General features: G+C 38.0%; 1 protein-coding gene across 2 annotated transcripts in view; it reads right to left on the reverse strand.

Moving 5' to 3' along the window:
- Positions 1–26,227, reverse strand: part of SNX27 (sorting nexin 27) — a 71,435-nt gene that overhangs the window by 15,175 nt on the left and 30,033 nt on the right. For both annotated transcript variants that reach the window (XM_047847907.1, XM_047847909.1), the window contains exons 3-7: positions 10,620–10,812; positions 8,943–9,007; positions 6,711–6,815; positions 2,993–3,071; positions 1,271–1,434 (exon numbers count right to left, since the gene is read on the reverse strand). In XM_047847907.1, coding sequence (XP_047703863.1) covers positions 1,271–1,434; positions 2,993–3,071; positions 6,711–6,815; positions 8,943–9,007; positions 10,620–10,812 — 606 coding nt within the window. The remainder of the gene's footprint in view (positions 1–1,270; positions 1,435–2,992; positions 3,072–6,710; positions 6,816–8,942; positions 9,008–10,619; positions 10,813–26,227) is intronic.

Raw genomic sequence — 26,227 nt, forward strand, 5'->3', positions numbered from 1 at the left:
TTCTACCTCTGTCACCTATGCTTGAGTATGGGTATGGGTATGGTATGTAGCGGGAATGGGGGAGGAAACGTATCTAGAGTCTCATCTTCTATACTAGGAAATCAAGAGATACTGCTTGATTAAAAAATCAAGTAGGAGCAATATAATCAAGTTATAACAGAGAAATGGAAGTAAATATAAAACAAAACCAACAATAACAAACAAAAGCTAAAGGAGGTGAAAATGGTTGCCTAAGGGAGGGGGAGATGAAGACAAACAGGGTAACTAGTATTTTTCACAATAACCTATGTAGAACTATTTGATGCTTTAAACTTTATGTATGTATAATTTTGATGAAAAAAAAATTTTTTAACAAACCTGGTTACTTTTTAAAAACGGTGTTTTTTTTAACGTTTATTTTTTGAGAGTCAGAGAAAGAGCATGAGTGGGGGAAGGGCAGAGACAGAGGGAGACACAGAACCCGAAGCAGGCTGCAGGCTCTGAGCTGTCAGCACAGAGCCCAACATGTGGCTCAAACTCACAAACCATGAGATCATGATCTGAGCCGAAGTCAGATGCCGACTGAACCACCCAGGGGCCCCTTGATGAAAAGTTTTTTGAAAGGCATATAGCCATATGCTAATTTCCTGTTGTTTAAAAAAACAGTAATAAATTTATTCTTTTTAAAAAAAATTGTTTATGTTTTACTTTATTTTGGGAGGGGAGGGGCAGAGAGAGAGAGAGAGAGAGAGACAGAGAGAGACAGAGAGAGAGAGACAGAAAGAGACAGAGAGAGGGAGAGAGAATGTGAAGCAGGCTCCAGGCTCTGAGCTGCCAGCACAGAGCCCAACACAGGGCTCAAACTCACGAACACTGAGATCATGACCTGAGTCGAAGTCGGAGGCCCAACCGACTGAACCACCCAGGCGCCCCAGTAATAAATTTATTCTTAAATCCAGCACATCTTTACTTCTTAAATTTATTTATCTTTTGTTAAATGGGTTAGAATATTTTATTTGATTCTTTTTTATTTTTTAAAGATTTTATTTTTTAAGTAATCTCTACACACAATGTGGGGCTTGAACTCACAATCCCAAGATCAAGAGTCACATGCTATACTATAGACTGAGCCAACCAGGCACCCCGGGATAGAACATTTTAAAAATGTAACTTAACTAAGATCCAGGAGGCAAAGCAGCTTGTCCAAGGATTCACATTGAATTGGCAAATAACTCACTACATACAAGCATAAAAAGCAATCAGGCCTTTCCAGGAAGATCAATTCACCCACCTGATGAAAAAAGTAGGTAACAGCAAGGTCATTGTCATTTAAGAGGATTTCTTCTTCTGTCGTAAAAAGCCACTTTCGAATGGTCAGGCAGGTGCCTGGCACAGCTGATGTGTAATTCTGGACGTAGAGTTTATGAGGAAATTCATTAGGTGCCAGCTTACGTACTGAAGAAAAGACCAAAAAAAAAAAAAAGGAAGAAAGCTAGAAGATTAAAGATATATAAAGAATTTCCCTAGCATAAACTGTGTAAAGCAGACTAAGAATGGCAGGCTATCCTTAACCAGAACATCAGGTTAGATCCATCAAGCAGCCTGATATGGGACCACAAAATAACCATTTCTCTACCTAAATGTATCCCTTCTAACTATGACTATGGCCAGTTGAGTCTTAAACTGACTGAAATCTATCACCTGTATGACACATCCTTCAGTTAACATGCAGACTGGGCAGACAGCATCTATTCCAAAGTCAATTAAAATATCTTATCTATTATCTGGTAAGTTACAGTGATGTCCACTGAACATCTTTAAAGCAAGCCTCTCCTCTTACCCAGCTATAGAGCAGAGTCTCTCATGTGGCAATTCCCTTGTTTGTTAAGAGCTGAAAGGCTCTCCCCAATCCCCATCCTCAACTCTAAGACATTCATCAAAGTGAAAAATGTCTTCTGAGTAACGTCTCTTCCTCTTCCTAACAATGCACAGGCAGGATAAAACACTATCACATTTAATTTCTATATTGCTTTTCTTAAGAAAGGCTCAGAGTTTTTTCTTCTTTTGATGCTTACTTGACTTTGTAACACTGCAAAAAACAGATTTAATATTTCCCATTTTATTTCTTAACTAAAGCTTAGAAAAAAAGGATAAGATTAGAATCCAAGTGCCCGGTTCCCTAGCAATCCTTTGTAACATTTATATCTGCCTAGTTAGACCATAGGGAGTTGGGAAGATGGAAAACAATAAAAAGATGGCTGCTTCATGGAGAATCAACCTTGTTTTATCTTGACCAGGGATGGCAAGGTCTGATCAATCAATATTATCTATCGTTTCTGGCCTTAGCCCCATGTATATGTGATGTGGAAAAGACCCATAAACTATAGGAAATCTATGTCATTCATAGCAAGCACTCAGACTTCCTCCCTTTTGTGATCTCAATGCAACCAATGTGGCCACCATCTCTAGCTTTTATAAAATAACATATGAGAAACTTCCTGCCAACATGCAATCAAATTTCCTAGAAAGAGAATGTATATTTATATGGAAACTTAAATATATGCATCAACGCAAAGACTTTTAAGTAATGTATCTTTTTCTGACTCCTGAAAATAAAAAGCTATTCTTAACTATCTACAAAAAGCATAAAGTACACCAAAATAAGTTGTGGCTAGATAGAACACCCCTCTTTTTGGCTATTTCATTGGAATATATTACTTTTGAACCCCTGATTTAAAATAAGTTCATGAAGTATCTGTTTCAGTGCTAGGTATAAGTAAGTTATACTTACAAAAGAGGAAAAAGGATCATCAGTGATCAGATCAGTGGGCGTAATAAGATTTGCCTGGTCTGCTTGTGGGAGACAGTCCTAATGAGTGTGATCTCCCTTGCCTTCAAGCTCTTCTTCTCTAAGCAAATAGTTTCAGTCTGACGGCTTCCGGGAGCTTCAGTCTGATAGTATTAGAATAAAATACTCACAAACAAAACTCAGTATTAGCCGACTGACACTTACCAAAGGAATGATTGATCACTTCAAATAAGGCAAAGTAATTCACCGTTGTACTGTCCATGCCAACCTTTGCTGCAATAGCCTATAGGGTAAACAGGATAGATTGGTTTCAGGGTAACTAAATCAGACAAGCTATGGGAAAAGACAGGTATGTGCATGTGCAGGGGGGAGAAGGGAGGAGTTTTGCCATCTCGGCTTCACATGAACTAAATTCATGGTCTATACCTTTTCTTTTTGTATGTATGTGTGCACACACTCATGCATACATATGTATGACATAAAAGGGGGAAAATACCTATATTTGACCGAAATAGATATAATCTCTAAATATGAGTTTCCATGTCCAATTCAAGCTAATAAGCTATCCTTAAATATCATCTTCTTTCTCTGAAATATGATTTCATCCCACAAAAGTCTTTTTTAACAGCACTTACAAGTAATGTGCTTTACAAGAACAGACCTTAAGAAGAAAATAAATTCTTAAATATCCAGTCTCATACATATAACCTACATTTATATTTATTTATTTGTTTGTTTATTTACTTATTTTCATTCAACCTACATTTCATACAGGCTGTTAACATGCAAAATCTTTATCTTTGGTTCTTGAGCCGAAAAGAGTTTGTCAATTTTGTTCATGCTTCACAAATTGTTCTTATTTATTTTTTGGATGATCCATGCCTCAGGCTGAGGATCTCCATTTCCTAAGAATTACTATCATCGATATCCACATGAAAACAGCAAAATGTTGTGACAACAGAGACATATTAAACAAGTATCAGTCCTCCTCTCTAGGAGCTAATATGACAAAAAGCAATTGAAAGACTCCATGTACAAATAAAACTAAAATTACAAATATCAACAAAACTCAAAAAACACAAAATAGTACCACAATTTCTTTTCAAGATCAATCCCAATATAAATAAGGTATTAATTGAACAAAATACAATTGTGGAATGTCAGTGGCTCAGTAGACCAAGTATAATTATACCATTCTCATTCTCATCCCCAATGACACTATCAACGTTCTAAGTTACCATTCTTTACTGCAGTGAATGGAAACTGAAATGCTCTCTGGGGTTGGAAAATGGTTTATAGCTACAAGTCTCAGTAAGCGGATGAGGAGAAAAGTGCTGCTCCTCACCAAAAGGCCTTGCTAGAGACAATTTGGGGGCGAGAGGGAGAAACAAAGAATACAAAACAAAAACATCAGCAACTTGTAAAATTAACATTTTCCTTGCAATCACTTCACCCTTGTATAATTTCAGAAATACCTTGAATTCTGCACATACCCTTTGCCATGCATGGTATACAGTACATGAGTAAATGTATGGGGAACACATTTTTGTTTGCTACAAAGGAACAATAAACATTAATATCCAGAAACCTGTTAGTCTCCCTGAAAATCTTGATCACATCAGGATTAAGGACAAAAAGGCCTAGGCCTAAAAGCAATGATTATATCTAGCACCCAGATCATGATCTTTAAATGTAATTTCTCACTGAAAGAAACCAGGACTCCTTGAGGGAAGTGGCTGATTATAGATTTAGGATAGGAAATACACAAAGATGAGGCCAGAACACCTTGTTGTACCAAAAAGCAAGGATGCTATCATAAACAAGTAAGTTGCATCAGAAGAATACAGGAGCAGATATGAAGGAGCTTCCACTGGCCAGAGATGAAACAATCTGAGCATCAAAGATGATACACATGATTGATTAAATAATACTGAATGTCTAAAACCCACAAATACTAAAATAAAATAAAAATAACATAAAATAAAAGTAAAATAAAATAAAATAAAATAAAAATATCTCATTGGATATCATTGGAATCACCAACATCACACTCCAATGCCAACATTACACTCTGAAAACTGGCAATTAAAAAAATTAAATATTTATCCTCTCTTTCCTACAAACTATATTTTAGGATAACTACATACATAGCCTTAGTTGGTAAGGAAAAGTTCTGTATAGAAAAATTCTACCTAACAAATATGAAGAAATGACAGAATTAATGAAATTACTGGTTAAGGCAACAATCATCAGTGTATACACTCATCTGATTACAGGCCAATGGGGAATTTTACAATAGAGAGCCCAGGTTACCACCATCTAAATAAATGCACCGATTAATCTCAGTATCACTAAAAATGGGACAACCAGACAGATACTGTGTACCTCCTGAAAGCAATAGGAAAGATGTATCTCACCAGTTAGGAAGTATTCTTATAAAAAAGCTGAACCTACTCGAGCTCTCTAGACAAAACTTCCATTCATGCAGAATGTAAGGAGATGGACATATTAAATGACACACATAAAAATAAATAGATAAATTCAGAATGTGGGACACTGCAGAACACAGACCCAATTTCTGCAACAAACTAATAACATCTAAATAAAAAGGTGGGGAAGGGAAGGGAAGCTGCTTATATTCAAACAAACATAAAAACTGGGGCGACTGGGCGGCTTAGTCAGCTAAACGTCCAACTTCGACTCAGGTCATGCATGATCTCATGGCTCATGGCTTCGAGCCCCACACTGGGCTCTCTGCTGTCAGCACGGAGCCTGGAGCCTGCTCCAGATCCTCTGTCTCCCTCTCTCTCTGTCCCTCCCCTGCTCGTGTTCTCTCTCTCTCTCAAAAATAAACATTAAAAACAAAGATAAAAAACAAACCTTGTTTAGATCCAGATTTTAACAAACAATAAAAAATCATTTTTAGACAGCTGGAAATATTGGACTATGGATTTGTTATTAGTTAATGCCAAGGAAATACTGTTAACTTTTTAGGTCTGATAATGGCTTTTGTGTTTATGTAAAAAGAATGCCTTTATTTTTTAGAAATTTATACTGAAATCTATATAGGCCCAATAAAATGGAATTTGCTTTAACATATTTAAACAGGGGCACCTGGGTCGCTCAGTCAGGTAAGCATCCTGACTCTTGATTTCAGCTCAGGTCATGATCGTGGGTTTGTGGGTTCAAGCCCTGCACTGGGCTCCGTGCTGACAGTGCAGAGCCTGCTTGGGATTCTCTCTCTACCCCTCTCTCTTTGCCCCTCCCCCACTTGTGCATGCTAGCTCTCTCTAAATAAACATTAAAAAAAAAAAAAACATTTAAACAAAGGAAAAGAAAAAAAAGATACACGTATAATGCAAATGTGGCAAAATCTTGATGGTTATTAAATATGAATGATGCATAAATGGAGGTCCACTGTACTGTTCTGTTTATATTAAAGTTTTCTACAATTAAAAAGAAGCAGGGCTGGGGCACCTGAGTGTCTCAGTTAGTTAAGCATCTAACTCTTGACTTAGGCTCAGGTCATGATGATCTCACAGTTCATGAGTTTGAGCCCTGTGTCAGGCTCTGTGTTGAGAGCGCCGAGTTCTAGAGATTCTCTCTCTGCCCTTCCCCCACTGGCACTATCTCTCAAAATAAATAAATAAACTTAAAAAAAAAAAAAAAAAAGAAAAGAAAGTGGGGGGGGGCGCTAATTACAACCACTACGACCCAGGATACATACTGTACTTTTCTTTAAAGGAGGGCAAAGTACTTTCACATTAATAACAATATCAATAGTAGTAGCTCACATTTAATAAATTTATTATGTGCCAGATAGCCCAAGCACTTTATTAACTCATTTCATTAACTCATTTCATCCATCCTCCTTAGCTTCATACCATCCAATGTTGAGTCTACTTGTTCAAGTTTAATTTACCTGATACACTTGGTCTGTGGTACTGTTCTTTTTAACCCTGACTGTAACTGTTGTTCCATCTGGTAATGCTACTCTCAGTTCTACGTCGGACACACCATTGTAGTTCTGTGGGAAAAGACACAGAGACATAATTTGTAACTCAGCATATCCTCACTCTCCTTATAACATGCTGACTAAGCAACAATCTAAACATGTGATAGAAAGTTAAGTTCTAACGAAAAGGGGAAAAAGACACCTTAAAGTCAATACATTTTACAAGTCAGAAACCTGACTTCAGGCTGCAGCAAAAGTTAACCTTTAAGATGAACAGGGAGGAAAGAAACATGTTAAAGCCAGTGTGTCCACATTTCAAAATGGAACACTTGTGTGAGGCAGTCTAGGTCAAATACAGATGACATTTTTGGCCTACTTCCAAACATTCAGAACTCACCATTGAGAAAAGAAAACAACTGGAAGCAGTAGTTTTGACAAAAATTTTCTGGTTTTAAATCGTTAGGCATGCTAGATTGGCTCAAGTAGTATAAGTTCCTCCCTGAACTTAGAAGGAATCATGACACCTCTGACAGGAAAAATGGATGAAAGGCAGGAATCTGAGTTAACGTGATGCCTAGGTTTCTTCGAAAGAGTAAACAATTCTTATCCCTTAATTCAGAAGATACTTCTTTCTTATTGCTTTTATGATCAATACATTCCTCTAGCTTGTAAGTTTGATTAGAGAGAAACTATTGAGGAGCAAGTCCATCTTCGTTTATCACTTGAAAAATGGTGCTATCTATTGTCTAAAACCATCCTAAGCATTAATTATAAGCACTTGTCTGCAAGAAATTTATAACCTAGTTGAGAAAATAAGACATACACATATAAAATAACTAGTAGATAACGCACTATTTATTTTTTTTATTTTTATTAAAAAAAAAATTTTTTTTTTCAACGTTTATTTATTTTTGGGACAGAGAGAGACAGAGCATGAACGGGGGAGGGGCAGAGAGAGAGGGAGACACAGAATCGGAAACAGGCTCCAGGCTCTGAGCCATCATCAGCCCAGAGCCCGACGCGGGGCTTGAACTCCCGGACCTCGAGATCGTGACCTGGCTGAAGTCGGACGCTTAACTGACTGCGCCACCCAGGCGCCCCGATAACGCACTATTTAATATAGCAGCATTACATCTTCATTCTTCTATTCAATTAGTATTTATTAAGCACCTCTAATATGCTTGACATTATTGTAAGGCACTGGGAATACAAAGATGGCCAAGATTTAGCTCTTGGTCCAGAGCTCTAATGTATAATACCATGGTGACCAGAGTTAACAATACTATAATGTATACTTGAAATTTGCCAGGAGGGTAGATTTTAAGTGCTCTCACCACACACAGGACAGAGAGAGAGAGAGAGAGAGAGAGAGAAAGAAAGGAAGGAAGGAAGAAAGAAAAGGAAGGAAGGAAGGAAGGAAGGAAGGAAGGAAGAAAGAAAGAAAGAAAGAAAGAAAGAAAAAGAAAGAAAGAAAGAAAATGGTAACTATGAGGTAATGGATAGGTTCGTTAGCTTGACTGTTGTGATCTTTCACAATGTATACGTACATCAAATCATCAAGTTGTACACCTCAAATATAGATGATTCTTATTTGTCAATTCTAACTCAATAAGGCTAGAAAAAAAGACTTAGCTCTTACCTACCGGTAGTTCACACTGTAGTGAACTAAAAATATAAAGTAATAATTTGATTATATGTACACAAAATGGGAGAATAGGATAGCAACAAGGTGATGATTGAGTGGTCTGACTGCAAAGGTTCCTAAACCAAAGACTTGAGGGGCACCTGAGTGGCTCAGTCAGTTGAGTGTCCAACTTCAGCTCAGGTCATGATCTCATGGTTTATGAGTTTGAGTCCTGCATCAGGCTCTGTGCTGACAGTGCAGAGCCCACTTTGGATTCTCTGTCTCCCTCTCTCCCTCTGCCCCTCCCCAATCACGCACGCTCTCCAAAAAAAAAAAAAAAAAAAAAAGATAAAGATAAAGAAAAACCAAGGACTTGAGTATCAGGGAAGGCTATGCAAAGAGAAAGTGAACCTAGCGCTAGGTCTTAAAAGATAAGCAGGATACATAAGAAAGGCAACTTGAAAAAAAACAGTCATTGGGGGAATTTACAGCAATTCAACCTATAATTGACATCTTTATCCCCCACCCGCAAGGAGCCAAGGGGTGAACAGTCACTGTGGGGAGTATTTACCTACCTCATCTGATTCTGATAGGAATTCCTGCATGATGTCACTCTCACCAATGACACGTATTGAGCATACTGTAGAAAACAAAAATTGAATCTGGTGTGAGACCCAAAAATGGAGACTTTAAAGTCAACAATGTATCAAGGTTTAAGTATAAATCATCAGTAGCAGGCAATGCTGAGGTGGTCATTCCTGATGTATAACACATTAAGGCACAACAAACATTCATATAAATATGAACCACAACAGAGGAAAATTAGGATGTTCAAAGATGTAGCTTGCTAAAAACATTATACATAGCCAAAGGAAGTCATTCAAAATAACACTTCAGTAAATCTAACTTTGCAGTCTCATGTGAACGAAGACCAAGCCAGACAACAGAGCTAGGGTAAGGTCAATCAGGAATAAAGCAAACACAAAACTGAAATACAGAAGGAAAAATGTATACTTGGTCTACCTAGGAACGAGGCCAGTCAGAGAACCATAAGCAGTTAAAAACACTTGGGTAGGTAATTAAGTATTAAGCTCAGCGCATCTTCTCACCTCGCTGACTTAAACTTCAAAACAACAACCTTTAAAAGGAAGGAAGGAAGGAAGGAAGGAAGGAAGGAAGGAAGGAAGGAAGGAAGAAAGGAAGGAAGGAACGAAGGAAAGTAGCTAATTGTCTAAATCTAAGAAAGTTAATTTCCTGACACTCTCATGAGGATAATGAGTTATACTGATAACTTCACTTCATTTTATTAAAAAAATTTATACCCTTTTTATTTCCCAAGGGCTGTGTTTAGAGGCCATTCCATGTTAGAAAAAAGCTAAAAACAGATGAGGAAGTCTCACTACCTTCTACAGGGGAAACAGTTTTTCTTCAGGGATAAGGCTCTCCACTAAAATTTTAAAAAATTCAACTAGGTCAATTAGTTCTTACACAAGGACACAGAATTAATAAATATCACATAAGACTATTTTTCTATTAAATTAGTATTTTAAAGAGAAGCCTGTTGCACAACTGGCAAATTATATAACTCTATAATGTAGCGAAGCAAGGTCTCTTCTCTGAGCCACAAAATGAACTATCTTATTCCGGAGATCTGGGTCATTTCTCCTTGACTTTCCGATAACCAAATGTTTCAGCATCCACATCCACAAACTCCTGATGTACTATTTGGAAGTCCTGAGATAACAAGTAAAGTTTCAATACTTCCACCTATAACCTGCTTAGATCAAGGGGACTTTAGATATCTACAACTCGGCAAACCTATCCATGGACAACTGTAAGAGGAAAATGGACTTTTCAAGTAGGATATGCCAGTGAACTAAGAGTCATTTCAAAAAAAATGTTTTAAATACAGCCCACTTAGTTGCCAAATCAATTCAGCATGTTGATGAGTAGGTCTGTACGTGTTTGCTGGCAAATAACATAACCCAATAAAGGTCCCTAATTCATCAAAAACTAATTATGCATTTTTCTGTTTTTAAGTGCTCACCAAGTCAATAACATAGGCTATTAATCCTTGTATTGGACATTTCAGTTTTGGCTTCAAAGCTCACATCATTCAACACCAATGGTCATAAATTTGATTTACTTTCACTATTCAGTTTCAGGAAACTTAGCCATGTGGTTTAGGAGTTGCAACACATACCTAGAATCCAAGTCTACTTAAGGTAGTAGCATTTAATAGGCCAACTTACCTTTTTCTAGATATTCTTCCAACCCCCGACGTCGGGCATCTAATTGCTGTTCTGATAAAGAGAATGGCCACTTCCCTGGAAGTCGGGGAAATGTAAAGTTGGCAAACTCTCTCTTCAGGTTCTGGTGTAGGATAGCAAACTCCCGGTACCGCTTAGAACACAGCTGCCTCCCTGCCATATAAACATTGTATACCTGGTGAGGGGGAAGAACAAAAAAAAAAAAACAAAAAAAAAAAACAAAAAAAAAAACAAAACAAAAAACAAAAAACAAAAAAAGCCTACTTACTACCAATTAAATCACAGAATCATCTAAAGTCAAGCTCAGGCTGATACTGGTGAGGTATATTCTGCTATGCACTTAACAGAGAACATGTTCAAGGTCACTGTCAAGTAAGGCTTACTTTCAATAAGCATGCCAGAAATGATGTGGACAACAGAGAATTACTCTTTTCAAGTGGCCCATAATCTAATTTTTGCTATTAAAATTACCTCCAACACAGTGTTTTAAATATCTTCAAAGACAATTTTCAGCTTTTAAGGGTAGATCTTTATTTTTAGAAAGTTAAAAGTCATTCAAAGCCAATGGTAAATCTAGTGAATGAATAAGCAAGCAAATTTGGAGAGAGATGGATGTCCAAAGCGAAGGTGGATTATAAAGCATTGTGACTGATATTTGTGTGTGGTCCAAACTTCTAAAGGAATGTCTAAAAATGATGTAACAGTGGCATTTTGTTAGCGAAAGGTTTCTGTGGCAAAAACTCCTTTCCTGAAGTCAGGTATCCTTAGTTTTGCTCTTCCTTAAAATCGGGTTAACAAAAAGTGGAATAAACGTATTCTAAGGACCATCTTGTAATAACAAAGAGTTAATAATCCTCATGAAGAAACGGTTAGAGATTTTTGTTTATTGTTCATAGATGCCTGTCAAACTTTTAGAACAGGGTGTGGAACATAGCAGGGAGTCAGTAAGTATTTGATGAAGAAATTAATGCATATATGTGAAGTTTCTGAGTATGCACCCACATAAAGGAAAGTCTTGAATATGTACCCTCATAAAGTGAAGGAATGTGTAATCCAAAAACATCTAATAATCCAAGTTACCCTGTATTCTCAGAACATATCAAATTAGGCAGAGATGGAAAAAAAGGCCCCAAATCACATTTACTGGTTTTGCAAAAATCATTCTGAATTTTAAATGTGCACAAAACAGATCATCTACACATGGAATCAAGAGTTAATCACTGAGAATGTGTGGGCCAAAGCCTTCCCTTAAAGCTCAAAAAGAATCTTTACCATGCTTCTGTGATTTAGGAAGTATGAGTTAAATGCAAAAATAAAATAATTTACTCATTCAAGACTCCTCTCCCATAACTCTCCAACTATGATTCCTCCCCCAATTAAAGGCAAAATCTCTAATCACTATGAAACAGTCTCCAGGGATGTGTATGATCCTAATCAATGAGCTTTCTTCCTATGATTATCACTCAAAGTTGTGACTGTCTGTGACGAAGCACATATATTACCGAAGTATTCCCATCACTTCCTCCTGAAGTACAAATGCATAAGAAAACAAGAGTCCTGTTACACAATACCACCTGTTCTCTTTGGAGCAGGCAGTCTTTAAATTTTTTTTTTAATGTTTATTTTTGAGAGAGAGGGAGAGAGAGAGAGAGAGAACATGGTGGGGGAGGGGCAGAGAGAGAGAGAGAGAGAGAGACAGAGACAGAGAGATGGAAACACAAACTCTGAAGCAGTCTCCAGGCTCTGAGCTGTCAACACAGAGCCTGACACGGGGCTCAAACTCACAAACCATGAGATCATGCCTTGAGCCGAAGTTGGACGCTCACCCAACTGAGCCACCCAGGCACCCCTGGAGCAGACAGTCTTAAGAAGTCTTATTCAGTTTGGTCTTATATACTTCCATCTCAAACTAAACTATCCAAATTTCTCACTAATATCACCATTCCTTTGCTTAAAAAGCAAGTCCACAATACTATAGGTGATATATATCAGCCTGAATTCCTCATACAATGAAGAAAGGAGGGGAGGTAAAACTAGTTAGTGACACTGCCGGCTCAAAGATCTGCCCCCAAGTCTCTTTCCAAGGAAGAGTACAGTAGGTCCTTGATAATGCACATGAAGACTATGACTGCATTTCCTCAAAGGTGACCACTTGAGTGATCTCCAGTCCAGTAAAATATTTCCTAGGGTAGAAAGAACCCTAGAGCTTGAGAAGCCTTTGTGATAGTTTCAAAAAGAAATCTGAAAAGTTGATTCAACTTTCATAGCCTCTCACCTACCTCCCTACCAATCTCTATTTAAATGTGGCATCACAGGAAACAGAAATATAAACAGAATGCCTGACAGTTCTGTAATATTTTAATGCAAGTAGAAATGGCTTCCACAAGAGCCAAAACCACTTTTAAATTAACTGTGCTTAGTAAATGAGAAATATACAAAAAGATCACAACAGGAGCACCTGGGTGGCTCAGTTGGTTAAGCCTCTGACTGGCTCAGGTCATGATCTCACAGTTTGTGGGTTTAATCTCTGCATCGGGCTCTGTGCTGATAGCTCGTAGTCTGGAGCCTGCTTCAGATCCTGTGTCTCCTTCTCTCTGCCCCTCTCCTGCTTGTTCTCTCTCTCTTTCAAAAATAAACAAACATTAAAAAAAAATTTTTTTTTAAATCACAACAGAGACTGCTTTGTTCTTCATTGGTCCTTAAAATGAACCAAGATCTATTAATATTCATATTTCCTTGGTTTGGATACACTCATTTGCCCAAAAAATGACCAATTCACTTAGTGCATGCTGAGATCTTCTGCCTAAAACTCATGAATGTCCATGATCCATGAGAAACGCCCAGAGCCTCATTACAAATGAGAAAGTCCATCAAAAAATATATTCTCTGGGGGTGCCTGAGTGGCTCAGTCGGTTAAGCATCTGATTTCAGCTCAGGTCATGATCTCACGGTTTGGGAGTTCAAGCCAACTGTCAGGCTCTGCTGTCAATGTGGAGCCTGCTTTGGATCCTCTATCCCCTTCTCTCTGTGCCCTTCTCTGTGCACATGTCCTCTTTCTCTCTCAAAAATAAATAAATGTTGGGGCGCCTGGGTGGCTCAGTCGGTTGGGCAGCCGACTTCGGCTCAGGTCATGATCTCGCGGTCCGTGAGTTCGAGCCCCGCGTCGGGCTCTGGGCTGATGGCTCAGAGCCTGGAGCCTGCTTCTGATTCTGTGTCTCCCTCTCTCTCTGCCCCTCCCCCGTTCGTGCTGTGTCTCTCTCTGTCTCAAAAATAAATAAAACATTAAAAAAAAATTTAAAAAAAAAAAAAATAAATAAATAAATGTTGAAAAAAAAAAATATATATATATAATATATATATATTCTCTGGACTTAAAGGAGAACATAATCAAACAGGAACTAAAGATATACATAGGCAGGCCGTGCTTCTAGGATCTTTCCATTTTACTTTAAACCCTAAGACTGGTTGGCTCATAAATGGAATTAGATGAAGTTAATCTAGCTTGTGATAGTACACTGAATTTAATGATCACTGGTCACCTTCTTCTCCAACTGACCATAACCTACAAGACTTCAAGGTGGAATGTTCAGACTGCAAAACCAGTTGTCTGAGAAAACAATTCTTTCTTCCTTTTTTTTTTTTTTTTTGGTTTATACTAGTTTATTTAGGGATTCCATTTTCATTCCTCAATAGACTTTATGTATTTCTTATATATTTTTTTCACTCATTAATTCATCCAATTCTGAAGGATTACTGTTATCTTGATCAGCCAACCATCTTCCTAAAAAGATTTGTTGACAAGTCCTGGATTTTCTCTAAGAGCTTCATTAATTTCAGTTACTTCTTCTGATAGAGGAGAATAAGAGTTCACCAGCAGCTTTCACACTGTCCAAAGCACCAAACTCATTTTGTTTGTTCAGTTTGGTCCCAACTTCAGACAGACTACATTAAACAACATCTCCCAAAGCTTCCTGTGCAAAATTGCTGATTCCCACTGTTCCAACATCATTTCTGTTGTCTGTGAATTCATGCATGGAGAGCAGAGCCCACCCTCAGCCCCAGGACCTGGGCAGGCAGGGCACTGCAGGCATGGATTCCGTGCACACGTTACAGGCCTCAGCCCGCATGCTCCACACCACTCATAGCACCATTGAGGGTAACAAGTTTCAGTCCTCTTGAGATAGTCTTTGTTCATAAGAACCCAATACGGAAAAAGGGATGGATTATAGGTGGGGAAAGTGTAAAACTTATCTGATCAGTGATCTTATTTTGTTTCTCTAGATTCTGTAAGTCAAAGTTCCAAAATTCAACTTCAAAATGACTTCTAAATATGTAAATGCTGAAAATCCATGCTATGCCATTTCTCTCTCCAGCCTCATGATTTAATGCTATGTAATGAATACCAGAAGATGGTAACTGGTAAGTTCTTTTTTCTTTCTTTCTTTCTCTCTTTCTTTTCTTTTTTCTTTTCTCTCTTTCCTTTCTTTCTCTTTCTTTCTTTCTTTCTCTTTCTTTCTTTCTTTCTTTCTTCCTTTCTTTCAAGTAGACTCCATGCGCAATGTGGGGCTTGAACTCACAAACCCAAGATCAACAGTCTTGTGCCCTACTGATTCAGCCAGCCAGCCGCCCTGTAACTGATAAAGTCTTACAATGAGCACAAGCCACTGTGGGAAAGCAATTCTAGTAACATCTGGGTATTCAATAGCAAAACTGAAATCCCAGATATCAGAGATCTTCATTTTGTTGGTTCCTTAACCCCCCCACCTACAGATAAGGCTTTTAAGTGATAACGTCTCAACCTATGTAGGATCTAGATATTAAAAAGTTCTCATTTTTTCAAACCTTTAGTAAACCAACAGGAATTGTGCTACTGAACAGAGAATCTCCATACATAATGCAAAAGTGAAAAAAAAAAAAGTAGAATGATGACATTTTGGCCATGGCAATATCACTCAAGTTCAGCTTCTGAAAGTCTAGTAGACACTGTCCTGGTTCCTGCCGTTGATCTGGATGAATCTTCAATGTACGTTATGACCAACAAATTGCTTCCAACACCACCCTGCCATTTAATCTTATTTTTAGCTGAAAATTCATCTTAAGAAAACCACATTAGGGGCACCTGGGTGGCTCAGTCAGTTGAGCATCTGACTTTGGCTTAGGTCATGATCTCACGGCTTGTGGGTTTGAGCTCTGCGTCGGGCTCTATGCTGATAATTCAGAGCCTGGAGCCTGCTTCAGATCCTGTGTCTCCCTCTTTCTCTGCCCCTCCCTCCCTCATGCTCTGTCTCTGTCTCTCAAAATTGAATAAACATTTTTTAAAAAATTAAAAAAAAAAACCAAACATTATTGCCATTCATAAGCTGCCTATAAAAGCAAAAGGAGATACAGCACTCTTAGCTGATTTGAGTAAAATGGGTGAGATCCTTAACAATGGAACACTGAAATATTTTTCCTAAATGCTGAAGTATTAGGCTCCTTCTTGGGAAGAAAAAAGCATAAAGGCCACAATATGCTCTTAAATAACTTCGGTTTCTTGTGTGTGTATTCTCCCTAACATGGATCATAAATGGTCTCTGTTACTTTTTTTTTTTTTTATTTGGACCTTGGGTATACAGAACTGGATTAATCATAATCTTTGGTTCACAACATAGTCTCATGGCAAGCTCTTTGGATATTAAATTAGTTATTTTTAACCTTGCAAAAAGTAAACTATAAACTAAGACCCTGACACTTATTTCTAACCATAGTCTCTGCCTCCTTCATCCCCTCTCCCTGCTTCCCTGACCCCCAAAATGATCATAATCATGTTCATCATTCCCTCGCTTTTCTTTTTATAGTTTTTTCCTGTATTTATATGTAATACTTAAATTCTTTTTTATTTTAATTTTTAAAGGGCATTTAGGTTTTATAAAAAGGTTACCATGCACAGTGAGACCTTCCAGGGCTTATTTTTTCCCTTAGTCTCATCCACAATGTTACACACCTTTGTGGTTTATTCTGCTGTATATAACAGTTGTTGTTTTGCTTTTTATTTATTTTTAATGTTTATTTATTTTTGAGAGGGACAGACAGAGTACGAGCAGGGGAGGAGCAAAGAGAGAGGGAGACACAGAACCTGAAGCCGGCTCCAGGCTCTGACCTGTCAGCACAGAGCCTGATGCAGGGCTTAACCCCACAAACTGTGAGATTGTGACCTAAGCCAAAGTCAGAGGCTTAACCGACCGAGTTACCCACGCACCCCTGTTGTTTTGCTTTTTAAATATCTGTTCTGTTGATGAGCACTTGGGTTGATTCTGGGTTTTTGCTATTGTGAACAAATACTGCTATGAACTTGTACATATGCCCCCTGTTGTACCTATATAAGAGATTCTCCTAGATGTACTCCGACTAGAACTGCAGGGTTATAAGGTATGTGAATATTCAACTGAAAGAGATCATGCCAAACTGTAAGCTAAAGTGGTTACATCAAGTTATACTCCTTTCATAATACATAAAAAAATTCTTTTACTTCTTGCCAATGGGGAATGGGTGGAAAAAGATTTCCTACTGTGGTTCCAATTTACAATTCTCTTAATGTTACATGTAATGATGTCAATCATCTCTTCACGTATTTATCGGCCATGTGAGTGTCCTCTTCTGTAAAAAAACATATTCATATATTTTGTCCAGTGTTGCATTAATTTTTTGTGTTTTTCTCACTGATTTGTAGAGTTCTTTGTATGTTCTTGACATAATCTTTTTCATGTTGTATACACTGTATCTTCTCCTACTGTATCATTTGTTTTGTCACTTTATTAACTTGGTTTTTTTTTGTTTTTTTTTTCTCTTTAATTCTTTTAAAGTTTATTCATTTTGAGAGACAGTGCACATAAGCAGGGGAGGGGCAGAGACAGAGGGAGAGAGAGAATCCTAAGCAAGCTGTGTGCCATCAGCACAGAGCTGGACACAGAGCTTCATCACCTGATGAACTGTGAGATCATGACCTAAGCCAAAATCAAGAGTTAGATGCTTAACCAAAGTAAGCCACACAGGTGCCCCCCAAATTTCTCAGTTTTAGAGTCCAATTTATCATTATTTTTATAACCAATGCTTTCTGTGTCTTTTAAACTCTTTGCTATACCCAGGATCAAAAAGCTATTCACCTATACTTTCTACTAAGAGCTTTTAATTTTTTCATTTTGTCATTTAAGTCTTAATCCATCTAGAATTGATTTTTCTAAATAGTATGAAATAGGATTCTGTTGGTATGTCTTCTAAAATCAAGAAATAAAATACCCATAAATAAAAATATTCTGCTTTTATAGGATAGTCTGGAAATTTTATGGATGGTCTGGAATTAACCTTCCACTGTAAACACTAGAAACTAGGCAAAACATAGGAAACAACTATTTTTGGACACTGGACAATAGGCAGCTAAGAACTGTGATCCCTGAGAAAAGGAAAACAAACACGATGAGCCCTACCTCAACCTAGGCTTCCTGTCTAGAGGTAACTCCTGAACTACAACTCAGACAGGGGCATCCAAACAATTTGGCAACTTCACGGAGTTGTGGAGACAGAGACTAGAGTTTAGGGAGGCTAAAGCAGCTAGACTTTGCAGAACACAAGAGGAGGGAGCTAAAGAGAGACAGAGCTCTAGAAATCTGCATAGGCTCCCCTTGAATTTTGGCTGAATAGCAATTTGAGGAAAAGAACTATTACCAGGGTGAGTTGTAAAAATAACAATTACCTGAGTTCAAAGACCATCTTTAATCATCTGACTTTCCTCCAACCAGAATAGAGAGACCTCCCTTGAATTTCTATAGCAATCAAAAGAACTAAAAAGGGCTATGCTTTAGGAGTAGGGCTAAATTAGTTCTAGAGTAAAAACTACTCTATGCTCACACTAAAAGAGCTTAAAAACAAACCTAAAAAAGAATCAAAGTAATCTATAAGGAACTTAACTGCATGCCAGCAAAAAAAAGAAAGAAAAAAAAAAAGAAAAAGAAAAAATTTCAACATTCTTTAAAGGAATGTAACAAAATCTAACACACAGTAACATTAAATTAACAGTGTACAGGGGATGCCCGGGTGGCTCAGGATTAAGCGGTCAATTCTTGATTTCAGCTCAGGTCATGATCTCACCTGATGAGTTCCAGCCCCACGCCTGGCTCTGTGCTGACAGTGCAGAGCCTGCTTGGGATTCTCTGTCTCCCTCTCTGTCTGCCCCTCTCCCATTCACAATCTCTTTCTCTCTCTCTTTCAAAAATGAATAAACATTAAAAAAAATTAGCAGTGTGTGATACCCATCAAAAATTACTAGACACACAAGGAAACATGAAAATTTAACCTGTAAACCAGGAGAGAAATCAGTCAATAGAAACAGACTCAGAAATAACAGAAACAAAAGAAATAGCAAATACATTAAGCAGCTGTAGGATTTAGGAAGGTGCAAGAAGAGTAATCTCATTCCAGACATAAGAGAGCTCCTATGCACATGCAAGTCTTCCCCCTGGGCCTCTTGTGCTCACAAGAAAGACTAGGGACAGGGCAGGAGCCTAGAAATAGTCTACCATAGTAGCCTAGGCATGAGAAAGGTGATTGGCAATTGTTAGGGGACAGACACAATGCTCCACCCACCTCCCCTAGACCTTTCTCTTCTATTAAGCAAAAGCCTTAATCCCTTGGGGGATGGGCAGCAAACCCTTTCATCTGGAGGGCACTGGTGAAGATCCCCTGCTTCTGGGAAAAAAGTAAAAGCAAAAACCCTCCACTCCTGGTGAGAGGCAGGAAACCATCTTAGGCCCAAGTTCCTGATACTAAGTAGAGATTGGCCATAGCTGGGGGAGGGAGAAGAAACTCTTCAAAGACTAACCACAGATACAAGGCAGAGTTTAGTTGTGATAAGGAAGAAGGGTAGAAAAACTAAAAGTCTCACTCCCAAGACATAGGCACAGGGTCTAAGTAGACTGCCTAAGACAGAAGCAAGACCAGATAACAGAGAACCTTATTACAAATCTAGCCTACATAAAAAGCAAGAGTGGTTCACCAGTGGAAGAGAGGCAAGAGTATGGAGAGAATTTGTCTATGGTACAGGCATGCAGGGGTGGCTAAAAGTTGAGAGAGGGAAGAGGAGAACAGTGAGAAAAAACAGAGCCTCTGACCCCAGCTCCCAGTCTAAGCACAAAGCGACTTACTGTGAGAGGGATTTGAACTTTACAGCACAATAAAGGTACCAAAAGCCACAACAACACCCAAATTGAGATTGACTGGCTCAATCCCCTAACAGAAGAAGATGCCTGCATATTTTCAGATTCAAATACTACTTACCTCAGTCGCTACTGTTCTACACATGATGCTTGGCATATTCAATCACATATTACAGGACAAAAAAGCAAGACATAAAAAACACATATGTCAAGAGATAAGGTAGTCTCAAGATATCTAGATGTTAAAACTATCAGACAGGGATCTTAAAATAACTATGATTCATGGGGCGCCTGGGTGGCGCAGTCGGTTAAGCGTCCGACTTCAGCCAGGTCACGTTCTCGTGGTCCGTGAGTTCGAGCCCCGCGTCAGGCTCTGGGCTGATGGCTCAGAGCCTGGAGCCTGTTTCCGATTCTGTGTCTCCCTCTCTCTCTGCCCCTCCCCCGTTCATGCTCTGTCTCTCTCTGTCCCAAAAATAAATAAACGTTGGAAAAAAAAATTTTTTTTAATAAAATAAAATAAAATAACTATGATTCAGGGGTGCCTGGGTGGCTCGGTCAGTTGAGCAAATGACTCTTGATTTCAGCCCAGGTCATGATCTCGTGTTTCATGGGTATGAACAGCATGATGGGCTCCACGCTGACAGTATGGAGCCTGCTTGGGATTCTCTCTCTCTCTCTCTCTCTCTCTCTCTCTCTCTCTCTGCCTCTTCCCTGCTCACTCTGTCTCTCTCAAAATGAATAAACAAACTTAAAACAATTTTTTTAATAAAATAAAATAACTATGATTCATATATTAAAAGATCTCATGGAAAATGTACACAGCATGTATAAATAGATGGAGAATTTTAAGGGAAATACTAGAAATAAAAAAACATGATGCCAGAAATGTAGAATTTCTCTGACAAGCTCATCAGTAGACTGGACACAGCTAAGGAAATAATCAGTGAACTTGCAAATAGGACAATAAAAATAATCTAAAGCAAAACAAAAAAGAAAAACAGAATAGAGCATTCAAAAGCTAAAGGCCAATATCAGTCTAACACATGTGTAATTAGAATCTCAGAAAGACAAAAGAAAAAAAACACAGCTGAAGAAATATTTGATGACATACTGGCTGAGATTTTTTGAAAAATGATAAAAGATATCAAACCATAGCTCTATAAAGTTTAGAAAACTGCAATCACAGGATAAATACCAAAAAATACCTAGTTTTGAAGTTTAAAAACTTTGACAGTAACTAGAAGGGGTTAAAACATTACATAGAGAGGAACAAAAACTGGCAGGCTTCTCACTTCTCTAAGTGACACTTAGTGACACTAAGCAGGCCAAAAGACAGGAGTCACATTTTAAAGTATTGAAAGAAAAAACTATCAACCCAGAATTTTATACCAATAAAAATATCTTTCAAATGTAAGAATGAAATAAAGACTTCTTCAGACCAACAAAAGCTAAGGGAATTCATTGCCAGCAGATGTGCCCTATAAGAACATTAATGGAAATTCTTCAGGCGGAGGGAATAAGATAGCAGATGGAAACTGAATTTACACAAAGGAACAAAGGACACCAGAAATGGTAAATATGTGGTTAAATATAAAAGAACTCTTTCAATCTCTTTAAACAATCTCTTGATTGTTTAAAACAAAGAAAACAACAAAGTAATATGGAATTTATAACGCCTTTAGAAGTAAAATGTATGACAACAGCACAAAGGATGGGAGAAGGAAATGAATTACACTGTTGTAAAATTCTTTCATTATATGAGAAATAATATTGTATTATTTAAAGATAATACTTACAAAGATGTATAGTGTAAAGTGGGAACAACTGCTAAGAAAATAAAACAACAAGGGGCGCCTGGGTGGATCAGTCAGTTAAGTGTCCAACTCTTGCTCTTGGCTCAGGTCATGATCTCGAGGTTCACGAAATTGAGCCCTGCACTGAGCTCTGTGCTGACAGCGCAAGGCCTGCTTGGGAGTCTCTCTCTCTCTCTCTCTCTCTCTCTCTCTGTGTGTCCCTCCTCCGCTCGTGCTCTCTCTTAAAATAAATAAATAAACATTAAAAAAAACCCAAATTGGGGCGCCTGGGTGGCTTGGTCAGTTAAGCGTCTGACTTCGGCTCAGGTCATGATCTCACGGTCCATGAGTTCGAGCCCCGCATCAGGTTCTGTGCTGACTGCTCAGAGCCTGGAACCTGTTTCAGATTCTGTGTTTCCCTCTCTCTCTGACCCTCCCCTGTTCATGCTCTGTCTCTCTCTGTCTCAAAAATAAATAAACGTTAAAAAAAAAAATTACAAAAAAAACCACCCAAATTATATCTAATAATACAATAATGGAGATAAAACAGGATCATTAAAAAATACTCCATTAATTAAAAAGATGGCAGGAAAGGAGGACAAAAGGAACGAAGAACAGATGAGATATAGTTCATAAAGAATAAGATGATAGACGGGGCGCCTGGGTGGCGCAGTCGGTTAAGCGTCCGACTTCAACCAGGTCACGATCTCGCGGTCCGTGAGTTCGAGCCCCGCGTCGGGCTCTGGGCTGATGGCTCAGAGCCTGGAGCCTGTTTCCGATTCTGTGTCTCCCTCTCTCTCTGCCCCTCCCCCGTTCATGCTCTGTCTCTCTCTGTCCCAAAAATAAATAAACGTTGAAAAAAAAAAAATTAAAAAAAAAAAAAAAAGAATAAGATGATAGATTTAAACCTATTTCAATAATTATATGAAACGTAAGTAGACAACACACTCCAAATAAACGACCAAGACTGCCAAATAAAAAGCAAGACACAAGTATATGCTGTCTATAAGACTTACCTTAAGCACGGCTATATAGATAAGTTAAAAGTAAAAGGATGGAAAAGATATACAATGAGAACAATAATCAAAGGTGAAGTAGCTATTAGCGGCCATATGTTAATATCAAAGAAAGATTTCAGAACAAAGAATATTACAAGAGATAAAGAGATATTTCACAACATTAAAGGGGCCAATTCATTAAGAAGGCAACAGCTTCATTATATATGAAAAAAATTGATAGAACCTAAGAGTCTCCTATAGACCAACCTTTCCAGTGATAACAACTACAAACTCTGGACCAAATGCAAAAATCAATTACCCGAGAATTCTGAATACTACACTAACTGCAGGCAGATTGCAGAGGGACATTAAAATATGGAGCACACCACTGAGAGGGGTGGGGGGAGGTGTCCTGCTTTTAGGGGGCTTTGCCTAGACAGTGGGCATAAGTTACAAAGTAGCCTAACTTAGGCAACTAAAAACTCCAATAGAAACCCTGAGGTCTTCCTGCCTGGAGGAAAGAAAGGATTCTAGGCAACCATGGCCGCCACCAGAAAGAGTAGAGAATTCCAGAAGAGAGAAACACAGAAAAGGATGCCTTAAGTTTGTGAATGAACACCAAGTATCTCATACTAATCCCTCCCTGAATGATACACATGCAGAACAGATTCAAAGTAGTACAGAAAAGCCTGAAAGAATTGAACTGAAACATGAAGTACAACCCACAAGCGGCATAGCTTGTTAATTGCCAGGTAAAACAAAACATCAACATTCCTCAGCGAATATCACAGAACTCAGGGCCTACACAATGCAACATTCACAATATCCAGGATACAATCCAAAATTACTCACTGTACAAAGGAGGAGGATATGACCCATTTTCAAGGGAAAAGACACTAAACAGAAGACAATCTCAAAATAACAAAAATATTGAAATGTTCAGACATAACCAACAGAATACAGAAATAGAACCACATGTTCAATTGATTTTCAACAATAAAGCCAAGGTATTTCAGTGGGGAAAAGATATTCCTTTTCAACACAGGCTGCTGGATATCAAATGGGGAAAAAAAAAATCTTGACCCTTATATCATTTAGTATTGATACAAGAATCAACTCAGAATGGGTCCCAGACCTAAACATAAGAGCGAAAACTATGATGCAGCCATTTTGGAGAAAAGTCTGGCATTTCCTCAAAAGGTTAAACATAAGAGTTACCATATGACCCAGTAATTCCATTTCTACGTGATATCCAAGAGAAATGAAAACACATATCCACATCAAAAATTGTACATACATGCTCAAAACAGCATTATTCATAACAGTCAAAAAGTAGAAATAACCCAAATGTCCATCAGTTGAAGAACAGATAAATTAAATGTGGTATATCCAGACAATGGAATATTACTTGGTTGATACACGCTACAACACGGATAAACCCTGAGAACACAAATGATTTCATTTACATGGAATGTACAGAAGAGGCAAATCCATAGAGACAGAAAATAGATTAGTAGAGAGCAGATGGGAGGTTTGGAGGAGGTGGCTAAAAGGTACAGTGTTTCTTTCTGAGGTGAGGAAAACGTTCTAAAATTGTGGTGATGGCTGCACTACTCTGTTGATCATACTAAGAACCACTGAATTATATACACCTAAGGTATACAACTGCTGGTATGTGAGTCATACCTCAATAAAGTTATTACAAAAACAGAGAGCTAAAACTATAAAATTTTTTCAAGAAAACATAAAAGATTTGTATCCTTGGGTTAGGCAGGTTTCTTACAACACGACCCATAAATGAAAAAGATAAACTGGACTTCAAAAAAATTTAAAACCTCTGTTCTTTGAAAGACACTATTAAAAATAAAATAAAAAGGCCAGCCACAGCCTGGGAGAAATATTTCACAAAATATCTATCTGATAAAGGACTCCAGATACATAAAGAACTCAACAACAAAATAGGACAATCCAAGTTTTAAAATGGGGGAAAAAAGTTGAACTCTTCACCAGTAAAAATATAAGAATGGCCACTAAATACATGAAAATAAAGCTTTCATCATGAGTCTTTAGGCAAATGCAATTAGAACCAGACGGAGAGGGGCGCCTGGGTCGCTCAGTTGGTTGAGTGTCCGACTTCAGCTCAGGTCATGATCTCATGGTTCATGAGTTCGAGCCCCACGTCAGGCTCTGTGCTGACAGCTCAGAGCCTGGAGCCTGCTTCAGATTCTATGTCTCCCTCTCTCTCTGCCCCTCCCCCACTCACACTCTGTCTCTCTCAAAAATAAATAACCATTAAAAAACAATTTAAAAAAAAAAAGTGGGAATGCAAGTTGGTGCAGCCACTCTGGAAACCAGTGTGGAGGTTCCTCAAAAAATTAAAAATAGAACTACCCTATGACCCAGCAATTGCACTACAAGGCATTTATCCAGGGGATACAGGTGTGCTGTTTTGAAGGGACACATGCACCCCCATGTTTATAGCAGCACTATCGACAATAGCCAAAGTATGGAAAGAGCCCAAATGTCCATTGATGGATGAATGGATAAAGAGAATGTGGTATATATATACAATGGAGTATTACTTGGCAATCAAAAAGAATGAAATCTTGTCATTTGAAACTACATGGATGGAACTGGAGGGTATTATGCTAAGTGAAATTAGTCAGAGAAAGACAAAAATCATATGACTTAACTCATATGACGACTTTTAAGAGACAAAACAGATGAACATAAGGGAAGGGAAACAAAAATAATATAAAAACAGGGAGGGGGACAAAACAGAAGAGACTCATAAATAGGGAGAACAAACTGAGGGTTACGGGAAGGGTTGTGGAGGGGGGTGGGCTAAATGGGTAAAGGACACTAAGGAATCTACTCCTGAAATCATTGTTGCACTATATGCTAACGAATTTGGATGTAAATTTAAAAAAATAAATAAAAATTTTAAAAAAATACAGTATTAAAAAAACAAAAGGACGAAGATACCACTACAATGCCTAGAATTTTAAAAACCGATAATACCAAGCATTAGAGAGATTATAGAGCAACTGGAACTCTCCACTGCAAATGAGAATATGCAAAATGGTACAGCCTCTTTGGAGAACAGTTTGACTATAAGGTTAAACTTTTACCATATGACCCTGCAATTCCACTTATAGCTACTCAAGAGAAATGAAAACATGTATCTACCTAAAGCCCTGTATATTAATGTTATTTCATGGCAGCTTTAATCATAATAGCCCCAAACTGGAAGCAACCCAAACATGCATCAACAAGTCACTGGATAAACAAACTGCAATGAAGTTATCCAATTAAAAAGTAATTGCAATTAAAAGAAACAAACTACTGACATACACAACAACTATAAATCTTAAAAGCACTACACTAAATGAACAATGCCAGACACAAAAAAGCTACTTATATGATCCTATTGATTTGACATCCTAGAAATGGCAAAATAGAGTAACAGAAAGATGATCAGTGGTCAACAGGGGTAGTGCTACAGGGAAAGGGCTAACTATAAAAGGTCACAAGAGAAGTCTCTGGGTGGTGAAAGTATTCTTCTTTCTTGATTGTGACAGTGGTGATTATGAAACTATGTACATTTACCC

Source organism: Prionailurus viverrinus, unplaced genomic scaffold (genome assembly GCF_022837055.1).
Source record: "Prionailurus viverrinus isolate Anna unplaced genomic scaffold, UM_Priviv_1.0 scaffold_50, whole genome shotgun sequence".
NCBI classification, from domain to species: domain Eukaryota; kingdom Metazoa; phylum Chordata; class Mammalia; order Carnivora; family Felidae; genus Prionailurus; species Prionailurus viverrinus.